The sequence below is a fragment of the Megalops cyprinoides genome, chromosome 17 (genome assembly GCF_013368585.1).
Source record: "Megalops cyprinoides isolate fMegCyp1 chromosome 17, fMegCyp1.pri, whole genome shotgun sequence".
Lineage (NCBI taxonomy): Eukaryota > Metazoa > Chordata > Actinopteri > Elopiformes > Megalopidae > Megalops > Megalops cyprinoides.
In genome coordinates, this window is record NC_050599.1 from 5,654,599 (window position 1) to 5,670,659 (window position 16,061).

Genomic DNA, 16,061 nt, shown 5'->3' on the forward strand with positions numbered 1-16,061 from the left:
ATCTCATCGGACAGAGTGACTTGCGGGGGATTGCAATATTGATTTGAATTATTGAAGGAGTGGAATATAGAGCACATAAGCACATATCCCGATGGTGGACTTCATCCACGTGTGCATACTTACTGGTACGCGAATAGTGGTGGATGTGCTTGCTCTCCGGCAACGGTCGGTAACATTTCAGTGAAATCTCTGGTACATTTGGAAAAATCCCACATTATGCTTTCCTTGTAGGAGTTCAGCATCCAGGTAGAGTAAGGGCCTCCAGAATTACATTCCCGTTTTTTTTTGTCATGAGGATCGTACGGGGGTGGGACAGGGCGGGGTGGGGGTGGGTGCGGGTGCAGGCCCGGCGCTTTGGGGGTGCATAGGGGTGCACTGCACCCCCAGACAGACCTTAGTGCACCCTCAATTGTCTCCTTATATCCCAAGGTCTACATAGTATTTATGACTTTTTGCGCCCCCCCTGTGGATTGCAATTGCACCCCTCCTGGCGCCGGGCCTGGGTGGGGTTTGGTTGGGGGGGGGGGGGGGGTGGGGGGGGGCAGGGTCATAAGGAGGTCTCGACGCAGGAGCCGTTGCGGTGCAGGGAGCGGTGGTTGTGGTTGAGGCAGCCCTCGTTGCGGTGCACGATGAGCACGGGGAAGTAAAGGGCGTCCTGGTAGGCCGGCGGGTTCTCCTCGCCCTCGATCTGCCCGGACAGGCAGCGGGTGTTCTCGCTGGGGCAGCCCGGCTCGTTGAGGCTGCCGCTGTGGCTGCGCCAGAAGCAGCTGCGCCGCGAGCCGTAGAGCCGCCCCAGCGAGAAGCGGCTGGAGCTGAACGGGATCCGCGGGCTGCCGTTGCAGATGCTCAGGGCGCTGCGCGAGAAGATGGACGAGCTGCTGATGGTGCGGTGGCAGCGCTCGCAGTTCTGCCGGTAGCCGCCGCCGTAGCTGCAGACGGCATAGGTGTTGCAGCTGGACAGCTGGGCCAGGTCCATCAGCACCGCCTCCGAGTAGCTGGGCACCAGTTGCTGGTTGGAGCGGATGTGCCACTCCAGCTCGGTGCTGTCGATGGTGTTGACCCGCGGGATGTGGCGGCAGTAGGGCCGCTCGTCGGAGGGCGTGACGGGGGCGTAGTCGAAGCCGAACAGCTTCTCCACGTGGTAGTGCACGTAGGCCGTGCGGTACTCCGTCAGCACCCGCAGCGGCCAGGACAGCGTCAGCAGGGCCGCCGCCCAGAACACGTACTGCGACACGTACCAGGGCAGGTGGTCCGGGTCGGAGAAGGCGATCATGTACTCCTTGAAGTCCACGTTCTTCAGGTGCATCCCCTCCCGGGCCTCCATGTAGTCGTCCAGCCCCTCGTTCTCGGTGAAGAAGCGGGCCCGCTGCGTCAGGTAGGAGTTCTCCGACTCCACGTTGGCGAAGCTGAAGCACTTGGTGAAGCGCAGCTTGGTGACGGCGAAGCTCTCCAGCCCCAGCAGGTGCTTGGAGATGTCCTTCACCCCGCAGTTGCCGTAGTCGAACTCGGCCTCCGCCACGTGCGTGTTGACCCGCTCGTGGTACACCTGCGTGGTGGTGTAGGCGTCGCCGTTGCGGTAGCGGGTCACCTGCCGGGTCCGCCGCACATAGTGGTAGCTGATGGCCTTCCACCAGATGCAGGGCGTGGCCTGCTGCATCCTCTGGATGCGCTCGGAGACGCTCTCCACGTCCACCTTGTACTGCAGCTCATTGCGGGTGTAGCAGTGCCAGCACTCCACCAGGTACACCACGTACAGCATGACCAGGAAGGCCAGGGGGATGTAGATGTAGCCGTTGGAGCAGGGGCTGTCGTGGTACATCATGGACTTCCCCTTGTAGGCACTGTCGAAGGTCAGCCGGGTGACCTTGGTCACGTGACACCAGGTCATGGCCCCGACGCAGCCGTACATGAGCAGGGAAAGCAGCAGGCATTTCCAGTGTGACTCCCTGCACAGGGACTTGCTCAGAGATTGCTTCAGCGGCCGCTGCTGCACGGGGACAAGGGAAAAGAAGACGTCAGTGATCATCATTATGTATTATGCTTCATCCTTTGTATGGTGGAAACAAGCAAGTATTTCTTGTCTACACTTTTTTCAATTATTTTGGGAACTCAAGATGTGTAAGTGGTGTAAAGGTACTGTAGCACTCCATTGTTAAACTACTTTAAATTACATTTATTCAACATCCAGAACAGCCTCATTGCGGTTCCACTGAATCTGGGCTTTCATCTTTGAATGACCCCAAGAATGATCGTTATATATACACTTTTCCTGCGTGTGGTTGGGAGCAGATTGTGTATGTAAAATGAAAGGACAAAGCTGTATTGTAGAGATGTGCAAATCAGTCGATACAACAGGATGTCACAGACAAGATCCCAAGGGGTTTGTAGCTACAACCCTATATTTAACAATACATTTTGCGAATATGCATTCTTGCAGTTTTGTTTTTTTTGCAATGTTTGTACTTAATTCTGCATCAACGCCAAATCTGTATAAGTGATATAACTGCCATATAAAGCATTTTTGTTTTTTGTTGTCAGCATCCACATTAAGTGTGATTTTGGGCGGCCAGCAAAGGACTAACAAGTCTAGGGCAAATGATCCTGGTGGATATGACTGCCAATGGGTGGATGCTGTCTTTCATTGATTAATGGGTTTTAAATATGTATTTGATTGGTCGGTTTTGAGCGCTGAGGAAAAATGTTGACGTTGTCATTTCTGTGACCTGATCTAATAAACCAATAAATAATAATAAACTAATAGACCATCTTCTTCCCACTTCTTATCTATTTCTAAACCATAACAAGAAGAGGAAAAAAAAGTCCCATGCTTGCAGCTGGTGTTGGTGGACCTAAGTGCATTACAGTTGGGCTCTGTTGCTGTAGAACAAGAAAGCTTTTTCCACATAAATTTCCATGTAAGTGTGTGTGTGTATATATATATATATATATGTGTATGGGATATATAGGGGTAGTATGTATATAGTGACTAGAACACTTGTAAATATTTGTAAATATTTTTAGCTCTCCATGCAGGGAGTGGAAGGTGAGGAACATGAAAATGTCTGACTCGATCAGTTTTCATGAAATGGGAATGGCAGGTCTTTTAATCGTACTGAAATATTTAACGTAGAATTCAACCTTCTAAGTGCTTCTGTATTTCTTATGCATGAGCTGGGATCTTTGTGGATCTCGTTACAGATTCGCTATCAAACATCCACTTATGTTCAAATTCTAATCAGAAACAGAAACTCTTGTTGACTGATTGAACTGAACTGCGTCTAATAAGTGATCAACACATTTCTGTGTGAAGATGGCCCATTCTTGGGCATAGAGGAAACACTCAAATCCACTTAACGTTGTAGGGACGAATGAATTTTTTTACAGGAAAGGGACACTTAGTGTGCCTTTAACAACAACAGCCTTTACAGCTATAGAGCGATTGCCTCACACACTGTGGAATACATTGGTTTTCACATTTGTACATCAGTGAAATGAAATATATCTGTTTTCAAAAAGGGAAATTTGTTAAAACACCTTTTTGTCTCATGCACTTCTTGATTCTCTCAACCAAAGCACTGTGTCACCTGTATGAGAAATTTCCACCAATTAGCTTCATTTTTGATTAATGGTGGATGGGTGGACATCTCATCATGTAGGAGACAAAGGGAACAGGTATAGGATGCTCTATGCAGACAGTATTTAATGCTTAAAACAAGGAGGGAAAGAGCTTTTATATTCATTTCCCTCTTTTATGAAGATTTCCATTTCCCCAAGTCTGCATCCAAGTATGTAAATATGACAAACAGCTCTAAACGTGATAATCAATTAGCACTGCTACGGTCCTCTGGGCCCTCATGCAGAAAAACTGAACAGGACGTGTCATGTTGCCTTCACAGTATACAAAATAACAACAAAAACAAGTCAATAAACACTGTATTTGTGAGCAGATTTTTTTCTCATTCTCCGAATCTGACAGGGTGCTACTTTCTTCAGACACGCGGGCGAGGTCACAATCGTCCCTGAGCAAATCTCATATTCTCTCTCAGAATTTACACTTTCTCTCATTTTCACTGTTTTTGCGCTTTTTTGTTGTTGATTAATTTTTCATGCACTAACAAGTAAATGAACAACTTCAGTGTTTGCATACAGCTGCTTTCCCGGTACTCCTGATCGTAGGCTTGTGTAGGTTTATGCCAATATTGTACCCCAGTAGTGTGCCACTGGTTAGACACTTGGTGGTGCTATAGTAGTCTACTCATTTCAAATTTAAACGAAAATTCATTGAAATAACTAGTGTATCACAGAGGTATGAATCTTGATGTGTTTCCTCCCTTCATTAAAGTCGCTCGTGTCTCACAGAGGTCTGAAACTTGCTACAATGTCTCTTCTCCTCACAAGGAACAGTTCTGCCACAAGTATCTATAAGTCTGTCATATCGGATTATCTACTATTTTTAATGTTTTGCAAAATTCTTAGCTAAATGTCAGCTCCTCATGAACCATTGTGTTTATCAAGACACACATACCAAATCATAAAATTAGGAAAAAATCTCATAAATATCACACAGTAAAAGCTGTATGAATATATTACTTGTGATGTTACAATTTACATGCAATTAATATGGGACTGAAATCACACAAAATTAAATCCAATTATATACGAGACACAAGTCAGATCTGGCTAAGTAACATTGATCATAACGCAAGCTTAACAAAGGTCTGCATTTTTCTTATTGTTATATTTCATTGCTGCAAAAAGCAACCAAGCTGCAAACCATCCTGATATTGATTAAGTTGCTCTTTGTCCTGTGTGTGTTTAACTAATTATTTGCTTTCTGGCTTAGATAATGTTAAATTGTTGTTCCCTCTTAAAAACAGACTGTTGACATTGCATCATGTGTCACATATCCGCACCCCCAATGAGCACTGTGTGTAAAATCAGTTGCATGAAATAGGATTTTCATCCATTTTCATCCAGTACATTGCTTTTAGATTGCTTTTACATGCAGCAATCTAAGACCTATTGAGTAGCAAGTGAAAAAAATGCATAAATTCATGTCACGTTGGCTTAAGTTGCAAATAAGCAATTCTCACCGAGTACTGGGTCAAACATTGCCAAATTTAGTGCTTTGTGGGCTGAACCCAAATTGTGATAAAAATTCTGATAAAAATGGACAGTAGAAACGATAGAAAATTCAGCAATTTAAAATATTACTGTTAGGTAACACTTCTCATGAACCCAAAGTCTGATTGATATCAAATGTAGTATGTAAGACCTTTTTTATGTAATAAGATAAATTGCATAAGGAAGTACAGATGCATGAAAGACTCCATCATGGGCCCATCAAATTTCAGATGAGATGCTATAGGTGAATTATGAGTAAATCATGTTTGAGTTGGATGAAATGTGTCAATAAATCTAATGCTATTGCAAACAGTGCTCTTATTTTACAGTTTCGACTATCTGAATATTTATAACACCAGGATTTTTTGTATCTTTAGCTGGTAATTATATTTGTTGATTTAATAACCCGCCCCATCAGTGCAAGGAATCATTTTTCATTTAGATTTAATATGAGGTTAGGAAAGTCTGGAGTGAGTGCAGTGCTAAGGCTGCATAACATTAATAATAAAGAGAAATTAAATTTTAATATTCATATACTAAAATGGTTTAGACTGCAACAATGAAATAAAAACCAACATTTGGAAGGGTGATTTAGAACTAAGGCTGAAACACCCTCCTTAACTTTATTCATCTCTGGGTTTAGGTTTAGTGATAAGATATGTTTACCTAACCCATGGAAATATGCAATAATTTACTTCAACAGCAATTACTGCCAAAATACCACAATTCACAGTCCTACATCAATAGTGCTGATTTTATTACTGTGCCCACAAGCCAAAAAACAAAACAATAATCCCTTTTCAATGAATTTTATAGAGAACTTCTACAGAGGCTTTGGGGCTGGTCCGATTACTGCTAAGTCATGCCCAGTTGGGCCTGCTCTCACATTGTGCAATATGTGTTCATGCAGCTCACTCTAATATGCACAAACACGCTGACAGGTGTTCAATGTAATTCCTAATGCAGTCTTTCCCTGCATTTTAGTGACCAATTTAAGCAAGTATTACATTTTCATTTTTTTATGTCATCACTCCGACAAAGAGGGATGGAATCCGTACATCAAACAAAATACATGGCAAATTCAATACTTTCCAAGAGAAGAGTGCATCTCTCTTTGTTGCAGTGATTTTGTTTTGATCTTTCTTATCACACAGCACCTCATTTTCATTTTTGAAAAAGTCAATTTTTTCAGAGCTGAAAGGTTTACATCATCACAAGTTTGGCCATTATTGAAATTGACAACAAAAAATGTGTAAGGATAATGTGAAAGATTTACCTTCACGTATCTTAACAAACACTGTACTGCTTTAAAAATGTCTGCACGCAGTCAGTCAATGTTTTACAGTGAATGAGTGCATGTATAAATGTTGCTTAGAGGATCCCCAGTTGTTTTCTTTATCAGTAACAGAGCTCATTCAGCAAAGTTCAAATTTAAACTGCTTAGTTGTAATTAATTGTTTGTTTAATTGTCTGTGTGTGAGAAGGCCAGCTACTGGATAACGAGTCTCACCTATTAATTACCTCAATTATTAAATACAGGTGTTTGTGACTGCCAAGTGGGTTGAGCTGAGTTCATTGGTTTTGTGCCTCTGACAAAAAAATAGTGTATGCTTCTTAAATAAATAATTTTATTTTTGTTTTTTTTCTGTTTTAGATTTAGAGGCGTGACTGGGCACCAGCTCAGAGAATATGCATCAGCAGAAAAAAGGGAATTTAAACCACAAGAACTGTTGATAGACCAGACAAAACCAACACATCACAGAGCTGCAGCAGCTTAATACCAATGTAGCAAAAAGAAGAAGAGCACTTGCGATAAAGTAAATGTCACCAGAGGAAATAAGAACTGCAGATGAAATAAGAAGAAGGTGGCAAGATCGGATGTCTCTTTTTTGCTACAATGACAGTGGCCATCATAATAGCCTTTGTTAGTGCTAAGGTTAAGACCTGTTTCTCCCAGCTATTATTAAATTTGTATAATTGCCTTTTTTGCTATTGCTTTGAACCTTGGTGATATGCATTAGTTATTGCGCAATCATATATTCACATTTTTTTTTATGTTATGCTTTATCATAGGAACGCCTACAGTAACATATTTATTCACATTAACCAGCAAAAAGTTATGTTTCATGAATCTTCCATAGTTAAGAGGCACAAATCTCAGTGCACCAGGTTAGTAGGTAGGCCTTGATGATTTATTGCCTGTGTTGACACTTTTACTTGTATTAAAATGAGTAAATCAGGTCCAAAGTACCAGAGTACACAAGGAGGGAAGGTCCCTGTCCATGTGCCTGAATGCCAGTTCAGACATCAAAATCTCTTCAGTGAGTAGTATTCAAGCTTGTTTTATTTTCACTGATTATATTTAGATTATCTTTCTTTAAAGAACCTCAGATAATTTTAAGTTCTTTTGACAGATTTTGTATAATTTTTGTATAATATAAATCAGCTAGACATTTTCTAGATCTTTTTTTTTTTCTAAAAATAAAAAAAATTAAATAAATAAAAAGTGTGGAAATTTTAGACAAGTGCCACAAAGCAGGTGCCATTTTTTCTCCCCTTGGGCATCGACAGCCCCAAGCTGGCATTGGCAGCTCCAAGCTGGCATGGGAGGCTGATAATGACTCAAGGGACCCCTTTCACAGACCTGGCACACTCTCAAAAGGCCAGGGATGGATTGTAGTGCAGCACAATCACGCATTTCCATATCTGTCGCACTACATAAGGCCAGGAATTACTGTGTTTTTCTCCCATGCAAAATGTTAAACCATGGCCTGTGGACATTTGTGTGAATTTGCGTGTATGTATATCTCAAAAAGCTTTATGTAGATGTAAAACAAAAATGGCTTTCTTTGTACATTCAGTGAGTTACCATAGCATGAGCTCATGTACAGTATGTACAGCCGTTTTGTGGAACAATGAAATAGTATAGATTACAGGAAAAAAACACAATAGTTTTGCTTTTATTTTACGGAGAAAACTGTGGCATCATTTATTTGCATAGAGGATATATTTACCCAGGGCAGGTGATGGAATACTTACAACCTGTCAACAGTTTATATGGCTATGAACTTGTGAAGCAATTCAGGTTGCATGTCCCGTGCAGAAGGGTACAACATCTGACTGTAAGTCAAAGTTACTGTCCCTTTCCCCACACTGCTGACCTTATTGCCTCTTTTTATTTTCACAGAGCCGAATATCTGCGCATCCGACGAGCCTTGCTCCTAAAACAACACCAGTGGAAAAATCAATGGTTCTCTCCCATGATGCTCTGCTCTGCACTGTCACATGACTGCACCCAGTGACTGTGTGAACAAGCTGCTCGATTCTGAGGCCGTGGCTGTCGCCGCAGAGTGTTTACGCTCTGGCAGGGTATCAGCTATGGCTCTAATTGATAGATCACAGATTACACCATCAGGCAGGCTAGTCTGCCTCTCAACCAAAACGCAAGGCCTGGTGCTGCAGGCTACTTAATCATTTTTGTTACAGTTACTCAGTGCCTTAGGAGAGCAGGCAAGGCTCATATTGTCCTCACATTTACAAGCATTTTCACTCCACCCAAACTCCTGATGGTAATTTCGAGGGAGAAGCCTGTAACAAAATGCGATGTGTCCACCATTTTTCCGGCAGGATCTTGCATAGCAAAAAAAAAAAAAATGTCTGTCTTCTAATTCTAGTTTGTGATTCTATTGTCAGAGTGTTTACATGCACCAGCCAATCAGGTGGTGCATATAATGTGAAATGAATGTAATGTAATGGAATGAGGGTTTCATGAGTGTTTTCTTGCTTAAAAATGAATGCTGATGTAGCCTGCTGTAAGGGCCTGCGGCATGCTTTGCCGTCATGCTTAAGAAAGTTTTGTATTTGCAGCACTGCAACATTTTTAATTTATGTCAGTGACCACTGGTCTCACCAGTGCTTTAGAGGTGCCGAAAAAAATACACAAAACTTGCTTAACTACTTTGTAATGCAATAACTGTTCTGACACCGATTACACTGAGTCACAGCACCCTGCAGCTCAACAACCTTCATCCTCCAGTTTCAGTGAGGTTCACTGAGAAATGCTGTTCTTTGTGTAGATATTATTCTACAATATGTAGCCCCTCGCTGTTTAAAATTACATTAGTAATTTCGACTTTTCACTTATGACAGTATGTAGAATATTTCAGAGCTATGGACATCCGTGGGAATGCCAAGGTGCCTGAAGCAAGACTGTTCTGTCATGAGCTATTTTGGTGAAACGGAAAACATTATTTCAGGCAGCATCAATTCACTATGGATTCTTCATGAATCCTTGACACAGAAACCGACTGTAAAGATTTTTTAAGACAACTGGAGGCTATAAAGCTTCAGAAAAATAAAAATATAAAAGCACCAAGAACAGGAGGGTTCCATATTTGAGGTTATGTGCCACATATATCCACTGAAATCACCCAGGGGCTTGCTCATTTTTGTTGATATCATACTTACTCATACAGGTTTACCTAATTAGCATATGTTTGCAGAAGCTTTACAGACCTACCCATTTGCTGTTACATTTTGGCTGAAGATGCTATTTGAGTTGCAAGGGAATCAGACAATCTGCTGCAGCAGTTGTCCTTAACTGATTGTTCCAATTTTTGGACTCTTACACAGTATTCCTCCTTAATTCCGGTTAGTGCCGAGCTTGTGATAGAGGTTAAGACTCAGATCTGTGGTTGGGCGCACAGATTGGCCCCTGCACATGGAAAGACAGCACTTCTGCATTTAAAGATATCTGAATGGGATCACAAAGGATGGATGTGCCCTGGAAACAAAATTAAACAGCACTGAAAAGCTGGTGTGACTGTTTTAAAGCAAGGCTGTCAATGTGCCAACGTTAAGGGCAAAACACTGCTGTGGTTAGATTGATTGTTCCCCTGGCTTTAGAATTAGCTGGATTCATACTGTTCTTGGCACAGGCTGCTCCTGTTATTACAAAATAGACCCAAACCTGCAATCAAGCAGATATTGTCACTGTTTCCACAAAATTCCATCCAACTGCTAATGGCAGTGCACTTTAGGTACTGTATTTTGTGGGAAATATCACATGAAATTCAATTTCAAGGTCATAAAATGCACTTCTCTTAAAAACATTCTCCTTTGAACATTACGCAAATATACCAAATTCAGGGTTTGTTTTTCAAGCAACTATTACTTTTTCTCACAATAAAGCAGCTATTACTTTTAAACCTCAGGTGTATGGTTAAAGAAGTGCCCTATAATACAAAATGTGATATCTGTGTTTTTTGGGGTATCTTTGACATTTTTCAGAGTTTAGTAGTGGAAATAAAAATTCCATCACTGTCAGTCCATAACGGTTTGTAGAAAGTATAAGCTGATCAGTATCATCACTTCAGGCTGTGTGGGTTTGAAAGTGAAATGGAAAATTTCATGCTTGGGGTATGTATTAATAGGTTGTGTTTTAGGGTGCCATGCTGAGCAAAAAAAAAAAGATTCACTGATCCATAAATCATCCGAATGGCTCATTCCATTCACCGTTCCTACCATATGAGCCAATCCACCAATTTTAGACATCACAGAATCTGCAAAGGACTACATGCCAGAAGACACTGGAGAACATGACCATAAACATACCGTAGCACACTTACGAGCAGAAAGCCAAACCCGCAGCTGTTTGAGGCTCAGTTTTCTTTGTCATTTGGTTTTTCTCTTTTAAATTCAAAACTAAACTAAATTCAACTTAACAAACCTAATAAAAAAAAAATACTTATGATGCAACAATGATGTCAAATGAAAATGTACTGCACCGAATGAATAGATTGCAAGCAATATCTACTCTACACTTTTTGTATGTGGAAGTAAATGGAGGGTTAATACCATGTTCAGATGGAAAAGCAAATGAAAAAAAATCACCCAGCAATTAATTGCCACCCTAAAGCATTATCATAAAAGATGGGGAACTAAATTAAAAGAGCTGCATGATGATGAATGTAAAATTTAAAAAAAAAAAAAAAACCTTCACTACCATTATTTAAGAAGACTGTGGAAATGATCTTTCACCAGCCTATTTCAAAGAAAATGATGGGACTCAACATTCTGGAGGGAGGACAACCGAATTCAGAATTCAGCTTAGTCCAGGGTTCATTCACACACAGTTTATTTAAATAGGATCCTTTTGTGCGGAGTTTCAGGGTCCAAAAAATGTGTTGCTGCAGCACTCACATTCAGATCTAATACATATATGTTAACAGATATCTCAGGCTCATTGTATCGTATCTGTATCAGTTTCAGGAAAAAGAGCCACAGCATGAATTTCAGAGCCTATATATGTAGATTACATAACAATGCACATACCCTTTGTGTCACTGACATACAGTCTTAGTAGTGAGACCTACACTGCTGCAAATAAAGTCAGTCCCTGTGTTCAAAGCGCTGTCTAAAGCACATATACTCTGTGCATAGTTCTCAGAACAGACTACACTAGTGGTTTAATTGATTGATTGATAATTGGTACAGTTCTTAAGGGACCCATCATTATTGGGGAGGGTGTGGTGTCGTGGACATGCCCACCAAGTTCCCCAATAATAAAGTCCCAATAAACACCAGGACTGAAGGATGTTATCCTTCAGTCCACAGATGTGAGGGCCCTTGGCTTTATAGATTATGAGTTTTCATTTTGCAAAAGCATTATGTTTTATACGACCTAATATGAATTTCTTACCAAAAAAATAAACTACTACCATTATTGCAGGTAGTAGTTACAGTGTTAGCATTGGTACTGTGATGGTAGCAGCACACTGACAATAGTAGTAGTAACCATTCTAATACAACTACTGACGCTGCCACTGTGATCGCAAATAGTATAATTCCAAAGGTGCCCGTATTCAAAGCGGCTTAAAATGCATGAATTACATACCATATCAAACAATATCTCGACTGAAGTAATACATTTGGTTTTCCTAGTTTCAGCTGTGGAACACGGTGCGTTGGAGAACAAGGTGGGAGGGTTATTTCAGAGATAGATGCATTAGTAATTATTTCAGGAGAGGGGGAAGGGGATGGGGGCTGTTGTGTAAATGGAGGTGTGTCATTAGAAGCCGACGAAACGTAATTCGCCACTTTTGCTGCCAGGTAAATTATTGTGGCATATAACAACTCTTGTTTACTGTTTGGTATTTTAGACTGGTGCACGTGCAACACTGTTAAACAGTATGTAGACATGTATAAAGGCACCAGTCAACTACTATCATCATCATCATCATCTTCATCGTCATCATCATCATCACCTTCATTCATCATCATCATAATGCAGGCTAGTAGGATGGAAAGCCCAAAGGTGTCTTTGCCTCCCCGCTGTTTTTTAACAAGAGCGGGCTGCAGAGGCAATGAAATGTAGTCCCGCACATTCTGTCTGTGTTTCTTCCTCTTTTACATGTTAAAAGACTGTAGGTAATTATAAATGGAATAAAGGAACAATGCAAAGATCTGATTTTGGGACACAATATCTCGGGGTTTTCCACGTCCAGCTCAGAATCGGCAAGAAACAGTATTTTCCCGAGGAAGGGAGCCCTTCCAAAAACAACAGTAGTCTCACATTTTCTCGAGCACCAATTAACTAATTAGATTATAGACATGACACACAATTAAATACCGGGAACTGTAGCCTGCTCGCCGATATTGTGACAGCATTGCGATGAGGAGGGTTACGTAGCATTGTAAATACCCAGACCGGCAGGGAGTAATTTAACAAGATGCATTTCAATGGCTCGAGGGTAGAGGACTAAGAATTAAAACAACGTGATTCTACACACATAGCCTACACACGCTTGAACAATACGCATTTTGACTGTTTATCACAGGTGCCTTTTTAGGGGCACAAAATGTTTTCATGATTGATGCTACCACTTAAAGCACCTCTGCTAATTAAAATCGCCTCGCTCAAGCGCTTCATACATGAAATCCATAAAACATTTAGGTAAGTGGGTGATGGAGCAGCCATCCCTAAATAACCGAGAAACACCCTTTAAATCTCACAGAAGAACCGTTTCGGCACACATACCCATTTGAATAGCAACCGCGAATATAAAACCTGGTCTATTTTTAAGGTTTAAAATCACGGGGCGTGGGCTTTTTAAAAAGGCAAACATGGAGACTCAGGCGAGCTAAGGTGTCATTTACTGTGGGCTCTCACCTCCTCACGGGGGCTTTCGGTGTCTTCCTCGGGGACGGTGGTGGTGCTGCTCTCACTGGCTGTCGCAGCTGATGCTGGGGACATGTTGATGATGGCAAAAATAATGGAGCATGGATCACCTCAGGAATTAATAGTTCCGAATCACAGCACAACAGAAACTCGCCAGCGAACAAATACATTATCCAAGCCAGCCTTGACTGAATAAACCTGGCCCGAAATGCTTAAAAAGAACCCATCCCTGGCTTCTCCGCTCTCACAGAATTCTCTATACGGTTTCTATTTGTTGCATGGCTACGTGTTCCCCAGACAAAAAAAAAAAAAAAAAAGATTTTGCTAATAAACTGTGTTTGTTTCACAGATCCGTCCCTTTGCCGTTTTGGGAGAAGATGGAGAGAAGCTGGTTCATATGATCAACCAATAGCGAAGGTGAAGACGCTTCTCCGAGCGCTTTTCTTTTACTGTGAAAATGAAAAAAGACATCAGTTACCCCCTCGGTGAAAAGTCATGGCTGTTGGGTGAATGATAATGTGAAAAAAAACCATATGCGCAAAAGAGGTAAAAACAATAAACACACGCGCACGTTTCACGATGGTGTGTATGGAATACAAATAAGATCCATTCCGCGATAAACAGCGTTGCATGGTTATTGTAATCCTCTTCAGGTAATAATGACGAGGCAGCGGCGGTTTTAAAAGAGATTTTTTTTCTCCTTTCTCCGGGATTGCGCTGGGAGGGGGAACGTGACCTTGTCAGTATGCTCCGGTTTCTCCACGCAGTCAGCAACATAAACGTACACCGGATTCGAAGACCGCCGCTGAGCTAAGCAGTACCACAATAATTAATTTTTTAAAACTGCACAAGGCTTTCGTGAATGCAGTCTCAGTTTTGATACGAAACCATCTGACCACCCTTACTAATTGCAGTAGCAAGTTCAATCACTGGAATTAGACAATAACTAAAATCCTTAATGAAGGCATTGTAATTTAGGGGGGGAAATAATTTTATTTACAATTCACCAGTTACGTTGAAAACAAGATTATTTCAGAACTTGTTCAGGGACATGTCTTATGTAGAATAACTACATAAATATACTGTATCTATAATTCATGAAAACCGAGCACGGTACTGGCACCAGACACTCTGGCTTGTGTCAATGACTAAGGGCTAACTGTGTGCTAACTTATAGAATATAGCTAATTACTATCATTATTATTATTTCCTAGCTTTCCAGATGTCCCGACACGCATAGGTTACCATTTTAAACCTAATAATCCATTTGTATGGTTGTGTATAAATGTATACACTGACTATCACTTGATTAGATTACCCCATTAACCAACTCCGTGATTAGAATGATGCTTTTATTATTACATTTTACATTATTACAGCCATTAGTGATCACTCCTGAAGGAAAGGGATGTGGGAGAAACGGTGATCCTGCAGTCCACTTTGAAGGGTGTGACACAGTGGACACTGGGGCATGTGCAAGCTTGCACAAATTTACATATGAAATTTGGAAAAATCAACGTGTGCATTAAAGAGCACAAAGTATTGAAAGGAAAGAGGAAAAGGTAGCGGGAAGAGGAAGGGGGGAGGGGGGAGGGGGGAGGGGAGGTGGATGGGCTCTGGACCCCTTAAAGGAAATGTTGTTGAAATTGCTCCAGGGGGTTTTATTTATTCAAACCAGGAAGGGTCACACAAATAAGTTTTTTTTTTTTTTGAAAGGATAAGCCTGCACAGAACACTTGGGCCAAGTGGGAAACCCATGGAGTTGCATACCACTTACCCACTGGAGACAATAACATGGATTGTGTTTTTTGGATGACTCAGTTGAGCTCTCTTGTGTACAACTTGTAAAGAGCCATTTTGAAAGCTTGCAGTATACCCTGGGGCTGTTTTGACTTGCTGGAAGAGAATCCCTGTTTGGATGCCTAAAAAATAAATCATAGGATTTATCCATTGAATAATAAACCTTGTCGATCATCTCTTGCCGCTTGATCTGAAAATATGATCTTAATTTTACAGCCATCAGTGCCAGATACACAAAGGAATATACAGTATAAATTTCTGTTATTAAATGAAAGGTCTAGTGTTTAGTGCCCCCTCATGGATACAGTTTTAAAAAGCATATTCTTTGTACAGGGGTTAATTTACTGTGGAATTCATGTCACACAAGGAACTACCATACATACAAGCAGTCCCTGTTTTAATATTGCAGATATTTTATTATCAAATATTTTCATTAAAAGGCGAATAAACCAAAGTAGTAAGGTTTACTTGTAAGTGCCACACAGACACCATCACCCCTAGAATTGCTACACCTGAACAGATATGAACAAACTGCTTCACCTGTCCGACTGCTGGAACTCTTAAGTTCAAAGAAACCAAAAGGGGAGCCAACAGGATGACTCCATGGTTAATAATTGCAAACTAAAATGAATTCTACGCTGTTGTCAGTGCTTTGGAGTCAATAAACAGGATTTTGTTACTGTGACTGTGAACACGGCTTATTTGTGCCCACTGTTGGGGTACAGCGCTCCCATGTGACATTCTTTTGTTAGACATGGCCACACTTTATCAGATTGAAAAAGATCAAAAGATCAGAAAAGATCTCGAATCATCCTGGACTTTCAGTGCAACAGCTATTCAGCTATATTAACCTCACCTCCTTGGCAGAAGGAAGAGAGCTTTGCCTTACCTTTGCCCGATACCTGTTACAGCCTGATCTCGTTTATCTTTTACCACAGAGTATATGCAAAGTGTCTGG

The 16,061-nt window shown here is 41.3% G+C and overlaps 1 protein-coding gene across 1 annotated transcript; it reads right to left on the reverse strand.

The window, feature by feature from the left end:
• Positions 1 to 529: 529 nt before the first annotated feature.
• tmem151ba (transmembrane protein 151Ba) lies at positions 530 to 14,059 on the reverse strand. Its single transcript, XM_036549761.1, has 2 exons — positions 13,295 to 14,059; positions 530 to 1,987 (listed from the first exon to the last, which is right to left on the reverse strand). Exons 1-2 carry the CDS (start codon positions 13,376 to 13,378, stop codon positions 548 to 550), a joined length of 1,524 nt encoding a protein of 507 aa, XP_036405654.1. The 5' UTR covers positions 13,379 to 14,059; the 3' UTR covers positions 530 to 547.
• Between the last annotated feature and the right edge of the window lie 2,002 nt (positions 14,060 to 16,061).